Source organism: Mustela putorius, unplaced genomic scaffold (assembly GCF_011764305.1).
Source record: "Mustela putorius furo isolate JIRA1106 unplaced genomic scaffold, ASM1176430v1.1 tig00003845_pilon_pilon_pilon, whole genome shotgun sequence".
Taxonomy (NCBI): Eukaryota; Metazoa; Chordata; class Mammalia; order Carnivora; family Mustelidae; genus Mustela; species Mustela putorius.
Genome location: NW_025421998.1, coordinates 26,162,038 through 26,187,610, shown reverse-complemented (window position 1 = coordinate 26,187,610; position 25,573 = coordinate 26,162,038). Strand labels below are relative to the sequence as shown.

The 25,573-nt window shown below is 36.2% G+C and overlaps 1 protein-coding gene across 6 annotated transcripts in view; it reads left to right on the top strand.

Moving 5' to 3' along the window:
• Nucleotides 1-25,573, top strand: part of CACNA2D1 (calcium voltage-gated channel auxiliary subunit alpha2delta 1) — a 503,137-nt gene that overhangs the window by 289,229 nt on the left and 188,335 nt on the right. For all 6 annotated transcript variants that reach the window (XM_004739625.2, XM_004739624.2, XM_004739622.2 and 3 more), the window contains exon 5: nt 16,224-16,265. In XM_004739625.2, coding sequence (XP_004739682.1) covers nt 16,224-16,265 — 42 coding nt within the window. The remainder of the gene's footprint in view (nt 1-16,223; nt 16,266-25,573) is intronic.

Sequence of the window (25,573 nt, the reverse complement as noted above, 5' to 3'; positions counted from 1 at the left end):
TTGCTGTTCAAAAATGATAGTATTTTGCTGATGTTCTTGACTGTGTTTCCCTCAACTTTGAGCTATTTTTGTTGCTCTCTAGTGCAATACACAGTAAGGAAGATAGTAAGTTTTCACACCTTTTTTTTTTTTTTCCAGGTGATGAAACCTTATCTTTTATACCCTTTCAGTCTTGGATTGTTCTTCTTCTTTTTAGGTCATCTGCCTTAGACTTGACCTTCCTGGCAAAAACCAGTCAGGGAGATGTGAAGAAGCCCAGAGACCAACTTAGAGAAAGTTTAGGCTCTGAGGAGCTCATTTTCTTTCACTAAGGACGAAAAAATACTATTTTAATTAGAAGATGACCAGGAGGGATTTATGCTATTTAGAAACTGAGAGATTTAAGACTTAGGATTCCCATACTAAGGACGCTTCTATTGTTTATCAGTGTATGCATCATATTTGCATACAGAAAATACTAGGGTGATATGAGTAAATGAAAAGAGGACATTCACTTGCTCTAGAGGAAATTATATGAGCTTTTGTATTAGCTCAATCTAGAGTCAAATTCTATTTTGCTCCTCAGTGAGAAACTTTGAGAAATTGGCTTACCATCCTAAACCTCAGTTCCTTATCTATAGATATAGTAATAGCCATCTAGTTGATCGTTGAGAGTACTGCATGAGATTATATGCTTTTCCAGCCTAAATTATCCACAAATGGGCAGAACATGATTATTATTATTGTTTATACCTTGTTTTAGAAATCTGGCTCTAGGGGCACCTGGGTGCTCAGTGGGTTAAGTCTCTGCCTTTGGCTCAGGCAGGTCATGATCTCAGGGTCCTGGGATGGAGCCCCGTATCAGGCTCTCTGCCCAGCAGGGAGCCTGCTTCTTCCTCTCTCTCTGCCTGCCTCTCTGATTACTTGTGATCTCTCTCTCTCGCTGTCAGATAAATAAATAAAATCTTTAAAAAAAAAAAAAGAAAGAAAGAAATCTGGCTCTACAAAGATCAGCTGGCATTCATTTTTTGAATCCTATTTTATACCTCATTTAAGCTCAGCGCAAGTCTTTTCCAGTATTTATATGAGCATGTATATATGTTCCATGTGCTGCAGTGTTCTTTTTGGGAAGAAAAATGAGCACTGGTCATCTTAGGTTCTCTTTTTCCTCTGCACATGTATAAAACTCACATATTTTTAAAAATATTTTGCTTAAATTATTGTGCTGGCAAATATTGAAAAAAATCTTAAAAGAAAGAATGGTATTAGATTGTTGTTTATTGTCTATGTATACAAGCATATAATACTTATTCTATAGGGAAGTGTATGGGACAGAGAGGGTAGAGAGACTGACTAAAGAATTTTTTCGTGTGTTTGTTGAGAAAACACCTTTGAAGGCCCATGGCCATTGTATTTTTCAATGTCCTTTAGGCCTCAGTATAAGAAGAAGCTTATGGCTCAAGGGAAAAATCTTGTTTATCCTTTTCATCAGACTAGACCGATGCTACTGATCACAATTTCCTTTCTTCCAGTCTGTCAAATAGTTAGTTCATGGCTAAATTTAATGCTTCATTGCTGGATTATAAGTTCTGTTAGCTGTTTTGTTTGCATATGACTCGCTTGTTTTTAGTTTAGAAATTATAACTGTCTAGAATTTTAATTGCAAATAGTCCTGTGTCCTTTTCATGCATTCCGAAGGAAACTAGACTTATAATCTTCTCAACAAAATAGCTGGTGGCCACAGGAACTACATTATTTAGGTGCCACTTAAAATTCTTGGTTGGTTGGTTTTACCAAGTTGTCAGCATTTCATGTACCATTGACATCAGGAATAACCTCTCTCTGGGCAAGTTGTACCATTTGACCTGGTGTGCAAAGAAAGAAGGATCAGATAATAGGTTTGAAGTTAAGTAGGTAACCAGACTGCTGGTCAGATCATGGCCATCAACTTAGGTGGTCTGTGGGTTGGTAGGTATAACAGCTATCTTTCTCTTTTCTGACTTTTCTCAAAGGATTAATAAATAACATACTACTGCTGAATTATCAATGCAGTCTTTTTGATGATGCCTTTATGTATTTCAAAATGAGAATTAAATTAAATGAACAATGCCAGATAATTCTATATGTAAAATTGGAAATATTGAAGCATACAGTGCATTTAACTCCAGATTTTTCTAAAGGCTGGAGAAGTTTGTAATTTTGATGTCACTTCTTTGAAATCATTGTTCCAGATTTAATTTCTAGGGTTCAATGGTACAGCATCTTTGTCCCTTCCAAACATTCCTGCAACAATATTTAATTTAAAAATTGTTGGAAATAAAATAAAATGGAAACAATATAGAATATGTTTAAGGGGCGCCTGGGTGGCTCAGTGGGTTGAGCCTCTGCCTTCGGCTCAGGTTGCGATCTTGGGGTCCTGGGATTGAGTCCTGAGTAGGGCTCTCTGCTCAGCGGGGGGCCTGCTTCCCCCCCTTTCTCTCTGCCTGCCTCTCTGCCTACTTGTGATCTCTCTCTCTCTGTCTAATAAATAAATCAAATCTTAAAGAAAAAAGGAATATATTTAAGTGATATAATAGTATCTTACAAAGTAGGGTTGGTCGATTTAGTACATAATATATAGGGTGCCCGATTACATTTCAATTTCATATAAACAACAAATATATTTTTAGTATAGGTTTGAAACATACTTTTTACTAAAAAAAGTCACTATCCAAAATTCACATTCAATTGGGTATCCTCTGATCTCTATTTTATCTCTCAGTGCCAAAGTACTAAGATTTTCTAAAGCTCATACCTAAAAATTCTTAGCCCAAGGTTTCCTCAACTTTTTATATTTATTGAGCTATGATTTCTTTTTCTGAGGAATTTTAAACTTAAGTTTGTAAACAATACTAGGTCCGTTACATAACTGATTTTTCTACCATTTACTTGATGGGGACAGAAGAGGACATAAGGTATATTAATACTTATCAACTTTGATTAATCAGTTTTAGGTTTCTCTCATCTATTGTATACTGTTTGAAAAATTTACCTTTAACATGTAAGATATAAATGATAATTTCACTTGCCATGCTTTTAGTTTACTTGTTCTTCTTGGGTGTTTCTAGAACTGCTATATTTTTACCAAACAAATAATCCATGAAAGTGTCCAAAATATACAACAGATTGGAGGAAAAAACATAGCCTTCTAATTTTGTAGAGAGGAAATTGTGTCTGTAAAGGTTAATTGGCTGCTAATACCTTCTCTTCCCACTTCTCACCTGGATATTGACTTTGAAATTCTTGGTTCTTTGTATGTAAAATATTTTTCATACTGATTTTCTTATGCATTAGGAAAGAAGCCAATATGATCAAAAGATGAGTACATTGATGTATTCCTTTGTTCAGTAACACATCTGGAAGCATGTGTTTAAAATGTAGACAACTCTATAATTGGCTTGGCTTCTCTGCAGGATTTTTGCTCTCCACTGAAGTGACACCAGCCTCTTGTGATTGAAATATCTTCATTTAGGCAAGTTCTTTAGCTGATCAATTTCCTTTGTCCTCAGTTTCTTATTTGAAACTATCTAAATTTCATTGCTTATTCTTAGCCAAGATGAATACCTTATTTTTTTTTTGTTTTGTTTCTGAAAATTTTTATTTGATATTTCAACTTCCTTTATTGTATTCTTCTTGTATAATTATATTACACAAATGGTTTCTGGGAACTTAAATCATGGCCTTGGTTATAATTGCATAAAACAGTCTAAATATAATTTGAATACCAGATAATAATATTAGTTATATATATATATATACACACACACACACATATGTATGTGTATATATATAACTAATATACATATGTATGTATGTATATGTATATATATACATTCAAAATTTACAAAGTTCTTTCAGTTAAATTATACCATTATATTATCATGCCACCCTTTCAAGTTGGAGCTCTTTGTCCAGGTGATAAATTAGGAGACAGACAACTTTGGAGAGATTAATTTATTTGTCAACAAATTAATAATTGAACTGAAAAATAGAATTCAGATTTTTAAAGTTGTCCTTTGTATTACATCATGTTGCCTCTGCTTGGTACAACTCTGTAATATTTTGAAAAGTGTCTTTAATTAATACTCTCAAGAAAAAAGATTACATTTCCTTAAAAATTGCACATTATGAAAATCAAAATGAATAATGTATAAAGTATGTTTGAGGGAAGAAGGCTAGTCCACAGAATTTCCTTTCTCCATCCCTCTTTTTAAAAATTTTGGACAACAGACAAAATGCAATGAAGAGTATGTTGAGAGTCTTCTGAATTCCTTGAGAATCTTTTGGATTGTGGCTTTCATAAATTAACACTTTAACAATTATGCATGTTTTAATTAGAGACAAGTTATATCTGAGTGAAGAGTTTGAATTGAAAAAAGCTGTTTGAAATACAACTTAATTAAATACAGTTACTAAAACTAGGCTAATGAAGTATAGACTGGTAAGAATTTTTTTGTTTCCAAAGTGATTCTGTATTATTCAGCTGGAATGGGGGTGTCTTCTGAAATGTCAGAATTTATTCTATTCAATTCTTCTGCAGCAGCCTTCCTTTCTTTGTACTGTTAGTGAAACTATTTTCACAGAGAGGTAGTACAGATTTAAACTGTAATCCAGCCCCTAGGAAAAAAAACCATGATTCCTACTTTAGTTAAACATACATGAATAGTCTTCCATTATATTAATGAAAGGTAGCAGCGGTTGATCTAGAACACTTACTTTATGCTCTAATGGAGAGATTTCCAGGTTGTTTTTTGGTAGGAGTAAAGGGGTTTGATTTTTTTCATATTTACATCTTAAAAAGCAGTTCATTCAAGCTATTTGGGGAGTGTTTCTATCTCCACACCTGCATCCTTAGAAAAATGGTTATTGTTTTTCAGGGATAAGTGAATATACTTTGACTTGATCTTTCAAGATACAAAGAAAAATAATGATGTAGAGCTTCTTGCACTTGTACCTGTTTCTAAAGAAATATGTCAGAGGAATTTCAAGTAAAAAAAAAGAAGCAGCACTGCCTTTGTCTTTCAGAACTAAAAGAGATCTCTTTAAATTCTGTTGCGTGTTCACAGGAGAAGAGAAAGTAATCAAAGGCTCACTGAACGAAAGAGATGAACATAGCTCCTGGATCTTCGTGTGTGTGATCTAAAACAAAACACTTACTCAGTGGAAATATCAAAATATATAGGTGGAAGTATTCTAGAGACCATATTTATCGACTGAGTCATCACTTTGTAGTTGAGGAACCAAAGCCTAAGAAAGTCACACTGTTTAAGGGCTTAAAGCCATTTGTTGACTCAGTCATGTGCTCAGTAAATATTTCTACAACACTGAGTGTCTGTGATAGATGTTGATTTCCGGCCCACATCTTCTCAGCACACACACGTGAATACACACACACACACACACACACACACACACTCACTCACTCACTCCTGTAGCTTTCTACTCAAGCATCTGCAAATCTTTGCTTGAGTGCCCTCAGTGGGGACAGAAATTTGCGGAAACAAACATCTCCAAGCAATGATGACCAGTACTGGCGAATACTACCCTTGATAAACAGTGATTCCCACAGGAACTGAACCCCAGTTGCCCACCTGCTCTTTAACACACATCACATCGAAATCCATTGTCTCCATGTCTCACTTCTCTACTCTCCTATTATTATGTCCTGAGATCACCTCTCTCGTTGATTATCTGTGCTTAAATCCTAATTGAATGTCTGTTTCTAGGGGAACCAAACTGAAGGCAGGGGTGGAAACCTGTTCTTAAAGACCTTGTCTGTAGAGGATAAAGATCATTAAGCAGGCCATTCAACAACTGTGAGGAAGGCAGGCTCATTCAGTTCAGTCATTGGCATGTAATTTTTGACGGACCTCCAGCCAGATGGACCTCCAGCCAGACGTTGAGCACAAAGATGATCAAGATAGTGTCTTTCCCCTTACAGTGCTTAGGCAAGTGAACACAATATATTGTGATAAGTTCAAGGGTCAAGGAAGGGGGTTTAGCTGATCTTTGGATCTGGCTTTTACTTGTTAATTCCACACAACAAACCAGTGAGGTTCCTACCTACTCTTGTTCTCCCTGATTTAGAGAGGAGGAAAATGTCAGAAGGTGCTGTGACAGATATTAACAGGGGTACTTAACTGTGATTTGAAGTGAGAAAGTGGGGGAAATTTTCCACAACAAGAAAAGGTTTATGGCTACTTTCCAGGTGTGAAAAGACCATAATTCCAGAATTCCAAATAGGAAAAGTGGCAGTTTGCCACTCCTCTAGAATTTCTCCCAATTCTTTCGTTTCTTACTGTTTTCTATGGGTAAAAGGAGCGAGGCCATGTATATTTCACTCTTCATGCTCTCTGTACACTTCCAACCCAACTCGGGAAAATCTCAGCAGTTATTTCCTCATGGTAAGGAACATCCCTTATTCCATATGTTGTGTTCTAACTCTCGCTTATGGTTTAGAATTTCTAGTTTTATCTTTCTATATAAAGTTACCTATTTTCTTAAATTTAGAAGTCTGTTCTCTAATAAGAGTGGCTTTTAAAACTATTGCCTGCCTGATAGGAACTTAAACCTAATGAAATACCCGGGCTGAACAATGGTGTATTTATATTAACCCCAATATTCAACTTAGAGTGCCAAACTGATTCTCTCCATAGTGGGGAGTTGGGATGGAGAGGAAGAAGGGAAAGGAAATCAAAAAGCAAAATGATACCATGATATAAGGTTAATTATGTTTTTATCAATGTATTATTTTCAATAAGATCATATCTGTGATATAATCAGAATATTATTATTATTATTTTAGAGAGAGAGGGGGAGAGCATGCACATGGGAGGGAGGAGGGACAGAGGAGAGGGAATCTTAAGCAAACTCCAGGCCCTGTGCAGAGTCAGACACAGGACTCAATCCCAGGATTCCAAGATCATGGCCTGAGCTGAAATGAAGAGTCAGACGCTTAACTGACGGAGCCACCCAGGCCGTCCCTGTTCAGGAAATTTTATATAACATTTAATGGTCTATGCAAATGCCCCTCATGTAATGCACACATTATCAAAATCTCTTCTCCTCCTTCTTTCCCATCCTATACAGTCCCTTAAGCCCAATGAAAGAGAAACTAAATTGATATAATGGTTATTAGTTTACTGTTCTTTAAAGCTCTGATTTTGGCCAGATTATTTTATGCTCAGTAAATGATTGGTCATAGTTTAAGTCTTGATAGATTGTGTTGGTATGATAATTTTCTGAAGTTGATAATGATTAATTTGAAAAGGCAGTGCTAATATTACAATTGAACAAATGAACATGGCTCTAATACTAGGACATCATATATTGTTATGATCAAGTGCTGTTAACTTTGATCATGAGTCAAGAAAATCAAAGTCAATAGGAAGAAACATAAAAAATAGAATATGTTGGGGGATTAAGTTTTAATGTTTTAGATGATTATACCCAAAACTTCATTAGAGTTTTAGATTAAAGGAGATTAAAGCAAGTTCCTCAGCATTATAGATGTGTTTGTCCAATTCTGGGCTGAGTTTCCTGGGGGATTTGGTAGCTGAAGAAAAATAATATGTTTATCTTCTCATATTCTGCTTTTGCTTTTCTTCTGCAGTTTAAATAATATTATTTATCAATTTTATTTGAAGCACTAAGAAAAAAAAAAACCTTACAGGCAGATTCTATTGAAGTTTATCAGATAAAGAAATAAATTACTGTAGCTTTTACTGTTTAATAGGAATTGATCTTTGAAGTTCAACAACCAAGGAGCTTTGAAATCACAGCCCAATTGGAATTCCTCTTTGATTTCTTTTAGAGTGAAAGTGGTATACACTTTGACTTAGTTGGAACTTTTTTTTAAAGCTACATACTTTTTCTCTACTCTGATGCATTGTGTGTGTGCACATATGTACATTTGTGTGTGTTTTGTTCTTCTTTTTAGTCTAGAATTTCTGATAGCTCCTTCTAGGCTTATGTTATTCATTTATTCATTTATCTGTCCATTCAGTAGTAGTTCATACAACATCGCAGACTTTGTGCAAGCACTGAATAGACACATAATACAATGCTGTCTCTACTCAAATCAAATAATTTAATCTTCTCTCTTTTTTTCCCTCAGTTTATTTTTAAATTGCTTTTATGCAGACGTCTCCTTTGGCGAATATTACAATTATTTTTTTCCATGTAGGGTGATCTTTCCAATTGTGTTGCTAGCCTCATAGTATGGCTTGGGGATGGAGTACTTGAGCGTCTTTGTAATTAGGTAATTAGCTATAGCAAAGACACCTGGGTCTATTATCTTTTGTTGTGACTACTTTTCTTAGAGGACTTTGGCTCATTGATTGGTTAATGTGCTGGGGCAGTTACTAAGGAATTCTTCTATTTACTACCAACATAATGGAAACCTAAAGAACATAGCAACTGTAATATTACAAATACATAATAGCAGTTACTTGATGAATAAATGTAAAATGCTGTTTGCTGAAAGTAGAAATAAGCTTTAAAAAGGATAAAGTGATTTTCCAGTTCTTTCTTCTTCCATTAAGCTAAAAAAAATTAGTATTAAATTAAATTCACATTTTAAAACATTATAAGTCAACATTAAAAGAACAGATAAGACAAAGGAATGTGTCTCAAAGAATATTAGACACTTCATTGTTAGTGTCTCACTAGTTTAATTTTACAAGTCAGTCTAAAAAAGCACACGTATTTGGATTTCTGGCATAAAGTTTGACATCTGTATAATGCTCAGTATATATTTCTTATGAATGAATGCTTGAGAGTTCAGAGAAAGAGTAGAATCCCTATATTTTTCTATTGTATTCATTGATCATTGAACGCCATCTTAGCAACAGTATCACACTTCCATCTTTAGTAGAATTTTTAAGATTTTATTTATTTGACTGAGAGAGAGAAAGAGCACAAGCGAGGAGCGGGGGGAGCAGCGGTAGGCAGAGGGAGATAGAGAAGCAGGCTCCCCGGCTGAGCAGCGAGCCTGATGTAGGACTCAATCCCAGGATCCTGGTAACATGACTTGAGCCCAGGGAGGCGCTTAACCGACTGAGCCACACAGGCGCCCTAATAAATTGTTATATTGGGGGCACTTGGATGGCTCAGTCAGTTAAGCAAATAGTATTGACTGCTAGTAACAGAATTAGAATGGAAAAAAAAAAAAAACCCTTATTGTAGGGACTTTGGTATTGTATTAGTACTACCAGTTGTAAGAGTTTAGAAAACCTAACCTAACAAGCCTAAAAATAATAATAAGTAATAAATTACTGGTTCTATCACTGAGAACAAACAGACGGAAGTAGCCTCTGTCACATAAGGATTCAGACTTTAAGCATTTCAGCTTTTACAACCATAACTACTCCTGAAGAAATAGAATCTTCCTAAGAATGGAAAGGGAAATGAGATACTATCATTGCATAGATTTTGGCATCTCTGAGTTTCTCTGGTCAGAGAAGTGAGCTAGTATAATTTGCCAGCCAACTGAATCACATGATTGGAAGAAATGGTTCTCCACAGTCGGTAGAGTTTCTGAGTAGGAAAAAAAAAAAAAATCTAACAAAGCAAATCCTCATGTTTACTATGGTTGTTAAAACATGAGGACCGTTGACTTACTCTATGCAAAGGCGTTTATATAATTTTCTTCAGCCAGATGCCCCAGTTTGGGTGTTCAAATGGATGCACAAGCTTTTGGTTTAATACAGAGCTGGAATTTTTCCAGGCAGGAGCCTGTGAGGATGGAGGTGTAAAGGAGATGTGGGGTTAGAAAGAGTAAATTTAGAATCACAGAGAAATTGGAAGGACAGTAACAGATTTAATGGACAGGATGCATATAAAACCTTCACACATTACCATCTGTATTAGACTTATTCTATAATTTTTTAAGTAGTCTCTATACCCAACATGGGGCTCGAACTCATGACCCTGAGATCATGAGTTGCACGCACTTCCAAATGAGCCATCCAGACACCCCTATATTTGACTTTTTAATGAATTACCTCATTTAATATATCAGATTAAAATATTAACAGCAACTAATAATCACCTTTCTTCTCCAGGGTGCTCTGTGGAATTCGTGAAGAAGGGACTTTAATGAATTAAATAGACTCAGCATACTAACTAGTCTAAGAAAAATAAAAATGATAACCATTTACATTAGTTCATATGTAACTACAAGCTAAAGCTAACAGATAACTTCTGTGGATATTCCTGGTTTTTCTTTTTCAATATATAGAATAAGAGTTGATAACATACAGGGCGAATATTGTGTGCCAAGCACTGTGGTAGACACTTTACATCAGTTGTCTTTTGTCATGATGTGACACGCCTTCAGTCCAGTAATCTGTTGGTTTTTCTCACGCCTTCAGTCCAGTAATCTGTTGACACTGACATCCAAATGGAATGTGCCCATCTTTAGTTTTCCTTTTTATTTTCAGCAGTAGCATGCTCATGTATCCAGTGACATAAAAAATACTTTTTTTCGGGGTGCCTGGGTGGCTGAGTTGGTTAAGCATCTGCCTTCCACTCAGGTCATGATCCTGGGGTCCTGGGATGGAGCCCCACCTCTTGAGCCCAGTGTCAGGCTCCTTGCTCCAGTGACACTGTGCTTCTCCCTCTCCTCCTGCCCCTTCCCCACTCCTGCTCTTTCTCAAATACAAAAAATAAGATGTAATTTTTTCCCCCCAAAAGCCCCCGTCTTTAGATTACTGTGTCAACCACTCTCAGCTCTCTTTGGGAAGATTTGCTCACATTCACCAACCACTACCCACCCCTACCCACCATCACACATGCATGCACACACAGTGACACATACGTAGTAGGTTCCTAAGTTCTTGTATTCACACAGGTTTGCAGTGCTATGATTATTGCGTCCCTTGTACCCTGGTTGACTTGAGCACAGGTCAATGGCAGTGGTGTGTAGGTTTACCAGGTCAGGTTGTTACAAAGATGTATGAATCAGGATATTTACATTGTAACTGATTTGGGCTACACAGTATGTGGATCTTGGTAGGCAGAAACCATTAACACAACTCATTGATAACAAGAGTATCCTTTTTCCCCTCTCCTTTTACAAGAGTGTCCTTAATATTTGTCTAACTGACTTCATTTTTTGAAACTGAAGAGTGATGAACAATTAAGAATGGGAGTTTTAGGGGCACCTAGATGGCTCAGCAGGTTAAGCCTCTGCCTTCGGCTCAGGTCATGGTCTCAGGGTCCTGGATTCGAGCCCCTCATCCGGTTCTCTGCTTGGCAGGGATCCTGCTTCTCCCCACCACCCCGCCTACTTGTGATCTCTCTCTCTTTCTGTCAAATAAATAAAATCTTAAAAAAAAAAAAAAAGGAATTTTTTTTTTTTTTAAAGCAACTTTAGCAGACAATACGGTTGCTCACCATTTGTCAGGCTGTGGATCATGTGCAGAGTCAGGTGTGCAGCCAAGAAAAGAGAATTAGTAAATTGGACAGGAATTTAATCTCTATTTGGATTTTGAATGTGTCATATATTTCAGATGTTGGCTCTAAAATCCCGATTTTCGGTTCCAATATTTAAATCTTTGGCACCATCTCACTTCCATGTGGAAGCTTTGTACTTCTGCTTCCGATGTTTAACATAAATTTATTCTATTCATCAGAGGCCAGCTTTTATAGGAGAGTGGCATGTAAGGGACTGTCACTCACAATATACGTTTTTAAGATGGAATGGTCTGTTTTGCCCAGATTTAATTTTGACTCCCAGAAGACAATGGGCACTGAAGTAATTTATCTCTCAAGTTGCTAGGGGAAGCTTTAAATTTCAGCAAGCGGCAGTATTATATTAGCATGGAACATTTGGGTAAATTTGTTTGGAGGAGATAATAAATAACTGAACTACTTGGTTAAAAATCAGAAACAAAACAATTTGTTCTTGTCATCTGGTGGTGCTCAAATGATGAAAAATAGCTCTCTAAAGGTTTCAGTAATCTTGAATCTGGTTTGAGGCCATTGCTGGCTTTATCCTATCATACTGCATGTAATACCCTAAAATCCACTAAAAACTTTTGTATTGGAGTGTAAATACCTTCCAAGATGATGATGTTTGATAATTTGCATGAAAACATCTAGCCAGAACAATAGTAGAAAAACAAGATGACTCAATTTTGTATTCTGTGCCTATGATAATTAGCTTATATGCCATCATTTTAAAATATTAAAGGATAACTGACATAACTCTATTTTCTGGAAGAGGGATTGAGGGAGCTTTGAGTGGTAGGATAGGTGAGTGAATGAGAAACACACACGCACACACACACACATGCACATCCACACATGCTTGAATTGATTAGAAATAGAAGAGGATGTTTTAACTCTGTGAAGTTCTTAATTCTCATCTATTTTGAAACCTGAGAAAGTTTCGGTTTGTGTGGTCATGTCATCCAACAATGACAAGAGATAGTCTTCAATTATAGCAGATCAGAGCAACTGACTCTGATATTCTGGCCACTTGTGTATCAGCAAGGTGAGGAACTTGCTTCTTACAGTCAGGGCAGAGTCTTCATTTTTGTTTCTCCGAAACAGTACAGAGTGAGGCCGCCAAAGTATTGTTGAGTGAGTGACGTGTGGCTCCCTCTGTTGGTTGGGAGACCCCAAAATCTCCTTGTATACAGTCTAAGTGGCACAGAGGCAAGGGACCCTGTAAAGGAAGGAAGAATTCAACTGGTACCTCCTCTTTCTTTTTTTAAATTCTTCCCTCCTCAGGCCATTTAATTGTTTTTTATACAATTTGGTCTCCTAACTTTCTTTTAGCACAGTGTTAATTTTAACTGACATTCGCTCCTATAAGACACCAGAACATAAGAATTGGGCTGATTCACTGTGGATTGCCCTTTATTCCTGAGAATTATCTTTTACCCCAATCCTGTTGGGATTGGGTATGGATATATTTTGAGCGATTTGATTTCAGACTGATGTAGTTTAACATAGCTACACATGTCATGTATTTTTATATAGCAGAAGAGATAGCTATAAATGAATATGATAGGAAAGAGAATTATGTCTTTACCAAATTAGACTCTTCCTCAAGCTTATATTTAAAATTCTTTCTGAGCCACTCTTCCAACCCTAAACAAAAGCCACAATAAAATAAATAATTGTAATTCTCTGTAAGAAAGCATGAGGAACTGAGAGTGGACAAATTATTTATACATGGTTATACAAATTAAATGTTCTGTGAATGTTTGCCATTAATTTTGGTCTCATACTACCATGTAAGTGTGCTTATAACTTGACAAATTCAATGCCGCGACAGTTTCCCCAAATCCTGATGCCCTACATAGATTTATGCTTATGGAAGGGGATCAGTTGAGCTTTTCTGTTAGGTAAAATCAGGGAATAGATGAAATGTGCATGCTCTCCCTGCAAAGTTTAGGGTTAGAGAAACACATATGGGTGAAGAAGAAATTCTGTTTGAAGACAGTGGACTTAATCAATTCCATTATGGTCTTTGTTCTATTAAATCATGACAAACTGTCTAAGAACACGTATTTAATTAGCTACTTTTTAAAAAAGATTTTATTTATTTATTTGACACAGAGATAGAGAGAGTGCATGTACAAACGGGAAGCAGCAGGCAGAGGGAGAGGGAAAAGCAGGCTCCTTGCTGAGCGGAGACCCTGACATGGGGCTTAGTCCGAAGGCAGACACTTAACTGACTGAGCCACCCAGGAACCCCTAAAGGAAGCTTTTAAAAAGTAGAAATATAAAATATCCCAGTTACAATGAGTATGGTTATTGTATATGCAGTATAATTTTATGACTAAGGTGTTGGTTTTGTTTTCCCAGTTTACTTAATAGAAAAATAAGATGAGTTTTGAGGATCTTGTGTCTTCTGGAGTCTAGAAAGCCTTGTGCAAATGCATAAAATTCAAGTAAATTTTGCAGAACACATTTGCATAAGTTTTAGAAGCAATATAGAGTTTCTAGAAGAGAAGTAATAGGATTTTGCATAAAATATAGTGTAGTAACGAGAGGAAAAACATTTGAAAAATTCTCAAACTTAGATTTTCTTCCTTTTTATTTTTATTTCAGGCACACTTTATTGTAATAGAATCAAAATACATAGTTTTAGTTGAAATTAGCATTTTGTTGTCATACTTTATACTCTTTTGACATTGTATGTGATACTCTTAATTTTAGATTTAATTAAATTCTTTTTTGTCTTTATATGTGACCCTGTGCCACATATAAGGAAAAAAAAATTAAACAGTTTAGTCCATTCACTCTAGTACCATGGGGCAAATGTAAGTCTAAACATATTAGTTGTTTTATATAATTGATCTGTATCTGTTATTTTATCTAAAGGATAGGGATAGTTACATTTAACTTATTTTGCATCACTCTTTGAACAGGAGTGTGTGCATCTAGATATTTAATGAATGTTGAAAATAATGATGTTGAATCACTTAAAATGTAATGCAGTTTCACCTTGTTTTCTACATTTCAGTTCTATAAATATGAGGAAGGAGTCGGCAGAAATAAAGTCTGAAATGAAGATAAACTTATTCAATATTTTATCTTTTGATGGAATCCACATTTTAAGTTGAAAATTGTCTCCTAAGTATAAATTACAGAGTTGCAAGAGGGATCAATAAACTAGTAATTAGATTTGGGGCTCTGGTGGATTCAGAAGATTCTCTTGCTTTGTGTATGTGATGAATTCTGATTTTGTGTTTTAACTTTGTTACAAAATTAATGCTGTAAGAAATGCTTCAGGAAGTAGAACTTTTATGCATGTTTAAATTCTTTAGCTACTTAGTTCTTTTTAAAAGAATTAATTAAATGGTAATTTTTAGAGCTGTTGATTCTAAATGAAATAAATTCAAAGTCATGGTTTCATTCACTATCATGAAGTATGTATTCTGTTATTTATTAATACAGTTTTTGATTTATTTGGTCTTAGAGCAATCTTTTATAGAACTTCAGGCTCATGATATATTTCTCAAATTAAAAAAGAGAGACCGATTCGGCAGCAATTAAATTTGAGAAACACAATAAGGTCTGTTTTATTCTTGAAAATGTATAATGTACATTCATATACTGAGACTCGAGCAAAAAAGAGGTTTTAACTTCATTGTTTATTCTAAAGTCATATGGCCATGGAATGTCTTGAAGAACTAGTGATTTGTAGTGGAGGTGATGTATATTTTAAGAAGCACTGATTTATTGAGTTTTTTGGAGGAATTTTCTTTTTAAAAATGTGTATTCCATTTTCTTTTAATATAATTTTAGAGTGTCCATGTTTTTGATGTTAAAGAGACACAGAAAACACATTTTTCACATAGTCCTCTGATTACTACTGAAAATGTATGGAAGATGGATTATATTTTCAATCAGTTCAGGAGAAGAAAGGAAAAATAAATTAGTATAAGTGGATTATTTTAACAGTGCATAGAACTAACCTTGATGTCTCAAAGAATAAAACTTTTAAATTCCTTGACCACCATTTTGTTCATTCTTTCCTTTCCATTTTCCAACGATTTATATCCATAATTTATAGTTTTGGTGTATTTCAGCAACACTGGTGGCTGGCAGAAATGTCTGAATACATTTATTTTTGAAAATCCAATGCTTCTTCACCACTTTGGGAGAATATGATAGTATCAGTGTGTTAGAGAGTCTGATTTTTTTTGCTATCTAAATTCAATTATTCCTGATCCCTTTTCTGAATCATGAAGAAATTTCTGCCAGTACCGTCCAGATACACCCTGCCTTACTAATTTCAACGTGATATATATATATTAAAAGTCGCATTGTCAGCGAAGTATAACAAGGCGCATTCTCACATTTTTCTTGAATTATTCTATTCATAATTTCATGATTTAGGGATTTCTCTGTGTGTGTGTGTGTGTGTTGTAAGTGTGTGTGTATATAACTTCTTTGCATCATGCATTCTTTATTTTTTCTTGACAAATGGGTCTCAGACCTATACTGAGATCTTTTTTCCTCAGTGCAGAATGTACTTTTCAATATCACAGATACAGTGTTTTAAAATGTTTTTAGAAAATATTGGCTAATCTTTATGGATCGTTGTGGAGTGTTTTATGAGAAGAATATCATGAGAGGTTTATTATTTAAAATATGCCTAAAATGTGTTCAGTGCTTGATCCAGTATATTTTTACATTTTTACTCATATCAATAAAGCACTCTTCTTTTCTTTTTTTTATAGAGCAATGAAGTTGTCTACTACAATGCAAAGGATGATCTTGATGTGAGTATTAAAAGTTTCACATTAAATTTCAAGATAAACTGAAATGCACTAGGATGACTGGCGTTACAGAACAAGCTGACCTAGCAGGTTGAGTTTTTCAGAAGATGTTCTATAGCGGTAAGCAGTATTACTGGTTGGCCCTAACAGGGTAATGATGAATCTTAGGGCTTATATGATCTTTAACAAATTATCCTGGGCGTCTTCTGGTGTGGAAACGCCATGTGTCTCTCTGGATCTGAACTCTCTGTCCCTGTCCAGACCTCAGTCCATTGCACTGGCTCAGATACCCTGCACTCTATCAGTTATGTGGCAGACTGAGGTTGGGTCCCATCCATCTCTGTCACCCAACTCTTGTCACCCGGGTTACAACGCAGGTCTCCTCTGGCCTGACCTGCACACACCAGGGGCAACCCTTATTTCCCCTAAAGTGTGAATGACACCCTAGAAACGGTGCACCAGCTGGACTTGCCCAGCCAATTTTTGAAGCCTAGTGGGTGTTCATTCTATCTTTTTAAACTGATGACTGTCGTATACAAACTCAGATGACGTTCCAATGTGGATTATTTTAGCACAGAGAAGTTACTTCTTATGATGCCACCTTTGGACAGACTTCTGGGAGATGTTGTAATTAGCTTATGGTGGAAGCATTTGCAAAATTACAAAACAAAATTTTACGCTTAAGTTGATTTAAATTCTCATATCTGTGACTTTTCTATTGGGGAAAAGTATGTATAAGCACTAACGAGTATATCCAGAAATGTTTGTTGAGGACTTCTTGTGTTTTCTGTGTTCTTCCGTGAGCTTAGAGTGATTTATCAGTGAACAAGTAAAACAAATATTTAAAAAATAGATTATTTGTTATTCACTTTTTAAAAAAAAAAAAGATTTTATTTATTTATTTATTTGACAGAGATCACAAGTAGGCAGAGAGGCAGGTAGAAAGAGAGAGAGGAGAAGCAGGCTATCCGCGGAGCGGACAGCCCGATGCGGGGCTCGATCCCAGGACCCTGGGATCATGACCTGAGCCAAAGGCAGAGGCCTTAACCCACTGAGCCACCCAGGCGCCCCTGTTATTCACTTTTTAATCTGAATCAAAACACATGTGTATATGCTACTTTATTCCAGCTACTTAATCTGGCCTTCAAAAAATCTTTAAAAACAATACAAGGTAGTTTGCTTGAGATGCCACCTCTTTCCAAATTGCACTGCTGCTTCTGTGGAACCTTCATAGTTTACTGAGCACTAATTTTCCCTGCATGCTGCTAACCGGTCTATACAAATTCTTTTATTTAATTCCTATGATGACACTATGAAGGAAGGAGGAGATTATGTTTTCTCCATTTAATAAATGAAGAACTAGGATTGTTTTAAAATGCGTTTTCTTTTGGGGCACCTGGGTGGCTCATTGGGTTGGGCCTCTGCCTTTGGCTCAGGTCATGATCTCAGGGTCCTGGGATCGAACCCCACATCGGGCTCTTTGCTCAGTGGGGAGCCTGCTTCTCCCTCACTCTCTCTGCCTGCCTCTATGCCTACTTGAGATCTCTCTCTCTCTCAAGTAAAATAAAATCTTTAAAAAAAAAAGTGTTTTCTTTTTACTAGCCATAGGTGTTTTGCTGCTGCTTTTATGATAACAGTTATCCTTTTATGATAATTATATATATCATTTTAATGAGGTAGGAGGTTTATTAAGGGCAAACCAACAGCTAAGAAAAAATGTTTTAATAGTTTATTAATGGGATGAGGAGGCGCCTGTGTGGCTCAGTCTGTTACAGGTCTGACCCTTGATCTCAGTTCAGGTCATGATATTGATGGCTCAGGTCTGGAGATGATGAAACCCAGCTCTGGGCTCTGGGCTCACCCGGCAGTCTACTTGACATTCTCCTCTCTCTTTCCCCTTGCCCCTCCCTCCCTGCTCGAACTGGCTTTCTCTCTCTCTCTCAAAATAAAGAGCTCTTAAAAAATAGTTTATTTTTTGGTGTTAGAATGAGTATTATTTTTCAACAGACATGTTGTTTCACTGTTAGGATTAGTATTTAATATTTAAAAGTTATGTGGTCGTTTAAATTGCCTATGCTAAGTCTTGATCAGCCTTCCTGGTGCTACACGAGTTATAGCTTTTCAAAAGCAGTTAGTTTGTAAAACTATGACAAAGACTTCATGGTAATTAAAGTGGATGGATTGACATGCTTGGTCCAGTCTGCGAGTTGAGTGTTGCCTAAAGATGATGATACCAAATTGCAAATATGTTTTTCTTTCCTCTAAACTAATGAAAGAAGTCCAATTTTTGATGTCACTTAAAAGTTTTTTTTTAACTCAAGTTTGCTCCTTAATTAGAAAGTTCTTTTATTTTGCATAGAAATTGCGAGTTTTCTGTGTCCCAGATTTTAATAATCATAGGCATAGATGGAGATGTAACTTTTTAGGGCGTGCCACCCCAGTTAGTACTCAGTGGTATCATTGAATAGTTCAATAGTCAAATTCATAGTATTCAATCACTATGCTGCGAAGTTAGCAATACGTCCGTTATAAATGGAAAAATGTGAGTGGGGCCAGTACTGCTAACACTTGAGATGTGCTCAGCACTCTAGGTTCATAATTTGCCTGCACGGATCTTTATTCATAAATTCAAATAAAAGCCTATGTAAGAGAGAAAGGGATTAGTGCAAGTGAACCTAGTGAACTTGCCATGTGTTTGGTTTTTTTCTTTGTTTCTTTTTCTTTTTCTTTCTTTTTTTTTTTTTTTCTGCCTTCTCCCATCCCCAAAAGTCTATATTATTACCATAGGTTATAAATATACCCATAAAGATTTCATTCTTGTAGGCCAGGAGATGAGGTTTAGCAAGTTAAATTGAGACTCTATAAAAAGCAAAATATCAACTTTAGAATTTAAAACTTAAAAATAGTGCCCAGAAAAAAAAAATAAGAAATGGTGCTCAGGATTTGGAGAAACTATTTTCACTTCTTTATATATAAATAAGAACAGTGCCAGAATGATTTACAGAGAATATTGCATAGTAGGAAGAGGGCCAGGATAGGAATCGGAGACTTTGGTTCATGCTCTGTTTCACCCTTAAAATTGTACTCACTCGTAGGGCATGAAAGCTCATTAAAATTGGGACTGTTTGCCTCTCACCTAAGACATGCTCCAGGTGATGAGGTGATCTACACATTTCATTGCAGTTCAGAATATTCTTGGAATACTGCTCTCGGGGTCAAAATTGCTGGGAAATTTTACTATTTCATGTACATCTTTTGAGAGCTTATTAGGAACTGGAAGGTAATTTATATCACACTAAAACTTTTTATTGGGGAAGATTAAAGTACTTTAGCTATGATAATACTGTTGCTCTTGTAAACCCTTAGACATTGAATAAAAATGAACCACATTTAATGACTGGTATATTGGTTTGGCTCTTAGAGAGAGACCTAAATTAAAAGGGACTACAAAAAGACAAAAGTTTCTTCCTGTCTCATGTACGCATTCTCATGTACTCATATAAGGCCTATTGGAGTGACTCTCAATCTTCTAGGTCCCGGGGTCCTTCTTTCAAGTTTTCACCCCTCCTCAGTATAGCTTTTTCATGTTGGGATCCAAGATGGGTGCTCCAATGTACACAGTGATTTTTACATTCTAGAGAACAGGAAGGAGGCGAGGGTATGTTTGGAAATTGTGGACATCACTTTTATCTGCCTCCCCTGTGCACAGGTTAGGGCCCAGCCTCGCCGGTGTATATCACAAATGTGGAATATAATCCTCATCCCCAACGTAGGCATGTACCCAAACAAAATAGAGGGTTCTGTTACTAAAGAGAGACCAAAGAAAATACTAATTGCAAAATAATTAGCAGCTTATGAACTGAACTGTCATTTGCTCTTCTTGACATTTTGAAGCTAATTCCAAAATTCTACTCACTTATCTGAGTGGCTTCTATCATTTAACTATAGTCAAATCCTTCAACTTGGAACTGAGGAAAAAATTCTTTTTTACAGTAAATGTATATAAAATTATATGCTATGTATTGAGTATTATTCAGTTTCCCTAATGCATGTGTTTTGATCACTACGATCAAAATATTTTTTACAGTGGAAGTACTTATTTTCTTACAATGAAAGAAAGTTAATAAATGTAAGTAAAAGTTGCACCTTGATAATCTACTTTAGACTTTTAAGTAGTTACATATTTTTTTGAAGATCGTTGCTTATCTCATGGATGAAGTTGGACTTACACGGATGATGAAATTTATAAACCTTACCAAAAGTTTTCCAATGAAGGTGGATTTAATTGGCTCCTATACTCATAATTTCATACATGTAGTGTTTGATATTTCATATATCAAAAGTTCACAAATCCTAATGCCATCACATTGTTTTGGTTCAAAATGGCTTGCCATCACAGTTCTTTGTCCTAGATTTATTCTATACTGATTTAATTGTGTACGGTATTTTTATTGCTCAATTCCATGAAGCCACATCCTTTATTAAAAATTGGTGATTGGAAATTACAGAATGGGAGTTCTATCTCACACATCAGCGCTAATCTCTAATGAACAAAAGAACTAATTGGAATAGTAAATACTGAGATAACATTTTCAATTAATTTGTCCTCATTGTTCGAATGATAGTATAAATGTTTGAGAGCTAAATAAAGTTTCTGTTTTAAATGTTATGCCTCCTGAAGGAGACTGAAAGATTGTAAATCCTGAGCCTATGATTATGATTTTTAACTTTTCCACATTTCTGCATTAGTAGGAGAGGATTTGTCTTTCTATCATCGTGCCTAGTGGGATAGTGGTCATTTTCCCTATTTTCTGCCTTTCACATCAATCATTTCATTTCCATGTCCATGACGATTGTTTGATTTTAGACATTATTCTCAACTATTTATTTAAGGGCTTTTGAAATGGTATCACCTTTTATTTTATGCTTCTAAATTATCTATGTACCTTTAATATATTATGCATTATTAATATGTACATGTTTCTAAAATGTTATATCCTAATTCTTTTTTGATTCCCCAAATCTACATATCAGTTATTATTGCCTTTGTTTGATATTTAAGACACTGATGAGAGCTTACTGGTTCTTTCCTAGGCTATCATGAATTTTGCAAAGAAATGGCAGTTTCTCCTTGGAGGCACAACCAGTCTTTATAAACTATTCCCTTGGGGTCCTTCCCTAGAGTATAACTTCCTGGAGGGCAAGCTCCCGGGTGCTCACGGCAGGTGATTTAGGTCTTACGATAACCAGCACACTGTAATCCCTCAGTGAGGTTTTTTTTTTTTTTCCCTTCCCCGAATAAGTCAGTGAGTCAAAGTTCCAACAGCAGCTTCATGTGACACAAATACAAACTGGCGGAAGGATTCAGAGTCACAGCATTGCTCTTCCCTCTCCGCGCTCCACACGTGGTCTCATTTTTAAGGATGCCCTTTCACCGCCGCCCTCAGTTTCAGCCCAGACCCGCGTGAGTTTCTGTAATCTCAAGGATTGCAATCAAAAGACCCCGAAGAAGACATTTGCCCTTTGCACATGCTTCCCGTTGACCAGAAACCGTAGCATCCATTCTATATCATTCTTTGCCTTCAGGTTACAAATAGGACAGAAGCAGGAACAAATGCTTGGAAAGAAATCTGTACCATTTTACTGTTTCCTCATCCAGAGACAAGAAAGGTCTTTCCTCACTTAATACTAATCGAATAGAAACCCGTTAGTGGAGGAATACGTGAAAAGATCAGTAACAGTACAGTAGAAGTACTGAAGTATTAAAGACCCGGGTTAAAGACATTTTTCTTTTGAGGGGATTATTTCACGTACGTCACTGAAAGCAACACTAAATGTATGCTTAGTGTCTCCAAAGAAAGACCCAGTGATCTGTGTGACAAGTAGACTGCAGTAAAATCATCAGAATCAATACTGCTAAAATAACAATTCCATTGGAAGAATTAACAAATTTGCCAGTGCCTGATTACCTACCCATCAGTGATGCAAAGAAGAGACAGGATGTCAGAAAGGTTAAAAAAAGTTATGGGAGGAAAGAGAACATATGGAGGAGAACAATATGCAGTGAGGTAAACCGCAGATCAGGTGTTCTCAAAGAGCAAGTCAAAGCATATGGATTAGAGATAATAAAGCTTTAACGGGAGAAAGCATTCAGGCATCCAAAGAAATCCGTATTTAATTGTAGATTTGAATGGTTACAGTATTTCTTTCGTTAGAGGAGAGAATATGTTGACATTAGATTGGACACTGGATTTAGGAAGATTTTTTAGCAAAGATTTTTAAAGGATTTAGCTAAAACGCTCAGAAGACAAGAACATTTATACCAAAAACTTGCTCAAGGATAGACCAGAGGAGATTTCTGATAGGCAGCTAAAAATTGAATTTGGCCTAGACTATGTTTATGCTTAGCTTCTGAGTGGACTTCGAAAACAGGTGGCTGACATTTGCTCAGCAGTGTGAAGTTTCAGGTGTAGCCAAAGATTCAATTATGGATACGGTATTTCGGTGGGCTGGTGCAGTGTTAAAATCAAAAGGAGCCTGCGTGATTTGGAATGTGAGACATTGTCCAGTTTGCCATTACTCTATTGTTTCACTCTCAGCCTGTTTCACCTGTCTACACAACATAAAAAATAAAAATGTACAGGAGAGCATCCTTGACACACCAACCTGTAAGGGAAGGTGTGGGCGGGGTAGGGAGTGTCAAATATGAATAGCTGGAAATGAACAAGGAGTGGCTTTCCTAATAGAAAGAAATTATACAAAGAAGGCCATAAATTTAGTGTATGTTGGATTCCAGATTAAATTTGGAATCTCCGGTTTCCTGCTATTCTTCCATGTTTATTATGCTGGTCTATCACCACTTAGGATTTGAATATACAGAATGATCTATTCAAGTGTAGTCTATTGATTTTGTTCCTTATAATGATGATACATGGCCTCACTTAAAGGTAAAACAAGCATTCAGAGGTGATCAATTATTCCTTTGGAATATAACCTTTCAGTTGGCTGCATCTGAATTAGTCAATTTTCGGGGAGCTATGGGGTTATAAGCTTTACAATGGCTGTGATACGAGACAATTCCTCAGGGGCATTTTACAATTTCTGTACTCTTATATTTATATCAGTGGTATTTATATTCACCTTATGGGTATAAAAATAAATACTCAGTGACAGCCAGATTTAGCTGAAGCAGTTGCTGAAATAAAGAGTAAAATTAATGTTCCTTTGGATTGCATAGTATGATAAAACGTTATGACTATAGTTATTTAAACAAATTCTCCAATTGAAACTTAAAGGTGCAGGTGTAACTGGGCTAAATTATTTGGTGAGCCACAGTTCCGTGGAGAATGTAATAAACACATTCTTACTGGAAACTTAAGAAAACCATTCCTGTGTCCCATGTGCTAACTAATATTAACGGAGTCTCTCCTCTAATTATATAATCATGACGTTCAACCATTTTTCTAATCAGATACGAAGTATTCTTTAAAAACCAATTCAAGGGTGCCTGGGTGGCGCAGTGGGTTAAAGCCTCTGCCTTCAGCTCAGATCATGATCTTAGGGTCCTGGGATCGAGCCCCACATCAGCCTCTCTGCTCAGCAGGGAGCCTGCCTCTCGGTCTCTCTCTGCCTGCCTCTCTGCCTACTTGTGATCTCTTTCTGTCACATAAATAAATAAAATATTAAAAAAAAATAATCCAAGTACTACTTTCTTTGGAAGCCTTCCTTGGTTCTTCTAGGTAGCAAGCAAATGGTATTTCCTTCCTTGGGGTGTTCTTAAACAAGCAGTTAGACCTATCTGGTTTGATGGCCCAATGCTTTACACTATAGTATTTGTATACAGGGATAATCTATTACATTGTAGCAACTTGAGATAAGGATCTTATTCACTTTTTCTCTAGTATTAGTAATAGTTTGGAGTAATGGTTGAGATAATGCCTCTTAAATTGAGTAGGTGCTGATGTGTTTCAATCCCCACATTACTTACTTATTTATAAGGACATGTTTGCTTTTATATTTTTTTTTTTAAGATTTGTTTGTTTATTTGAGAAACAGTGAGAGAACTCAAGCGGGGCAGAAGGGCAGAGGGAGAGGGAGAAACAGGCTTCCTGCTGAGCAGGGAGCCTGATCTGGGGCTTGATCTGAGGACCCCAGGATCAGGACATGAGCTAAAGCCAGATGCATAACTGACTGAGCCACCCAGGTGTCCCAGGACATGTTTACTTTTTAAAGTGGTGCTCTACTTGCAGAGTAACTAGGAAATCTCTGGCAAGTGTGGTAGAAATGAAAATGTTTACTTCGTTTCGAGGTTGGGTGGAAACAAGTTAAGAGGGTAATGGCAAAGCTGGCCTTGTCATGGACACTGTTTCCTTGTCTGCCCCTCCCTCTCTTGGCCCCTAAAACAGTCATGGGGGCTAAGAATAACATCAAAATAGACAATGTAGTTTTCCTTCTGTTCAACACTGATTCAATTTGGGGATAAGCAGAGTTAGAATATTTGTTTTTAATTGCTACAAGTGCCATAAGAATCAGGATTTTGGGTTCCAAGTCTGGGCAGATCTGCTAAGCTAAATTATTAAGAATCTCTGCGATGACACATGGTATCAGGCTTATTGTATTTACTCCATCAAACTAAAGTTCTGTCTGATTCTGCACATAATTAGAATAAATAATAGTTGTTGAATTTCATTTCCAAAGAGGTGATAGCATTAAAATGGGTAATTTCCATGTAAGTTTCTTTTTTTAACTTTTTTTTTTTTTTTAAGATTTTATTTATTTATTTGACAGACAGAGATCACAAGTAGGCACAAAGGCAGGGAGAGAGAGAGAGGGAAAAGCAGGCTCCCTGCTGAGCAGAGAGCCCGACACGGGGCTGGATCCCAGAACCCTAGGATCATGACCTGAGCCTGAGGCAGAGGCTTTAACCCACTGAGCCACCCAGGCGCCCTTTTTTTTAACTTTTTACCATGAAAAAATGTCTTAAATATGTAGGAGACAGAATAATATAGTATCTCCATAATTGCTTCATCTATTAATTATTTAGATATTTTAAGATAAATTAGATATATGCTGTTTCATTCCTATTTACTTCTCTGTGCAACTTGGTTTTCCCTTTAAGTGATAACAAGGCACACATGTGTGATCACTATACACATTGTTGTGTGAGGAGGTAGTAGAGTGTGATGGTTAAAAGATTGCTTTCTGGAGTGCCACTGCCTGGATTTGAATCCCAGATCTCCCATTTTCTTTTTTCTTTTCTTTCTTTCTTCCTTCCTTCCTTTCTTTCTTTCTTTCTTTCCTTTTTTTTTTTT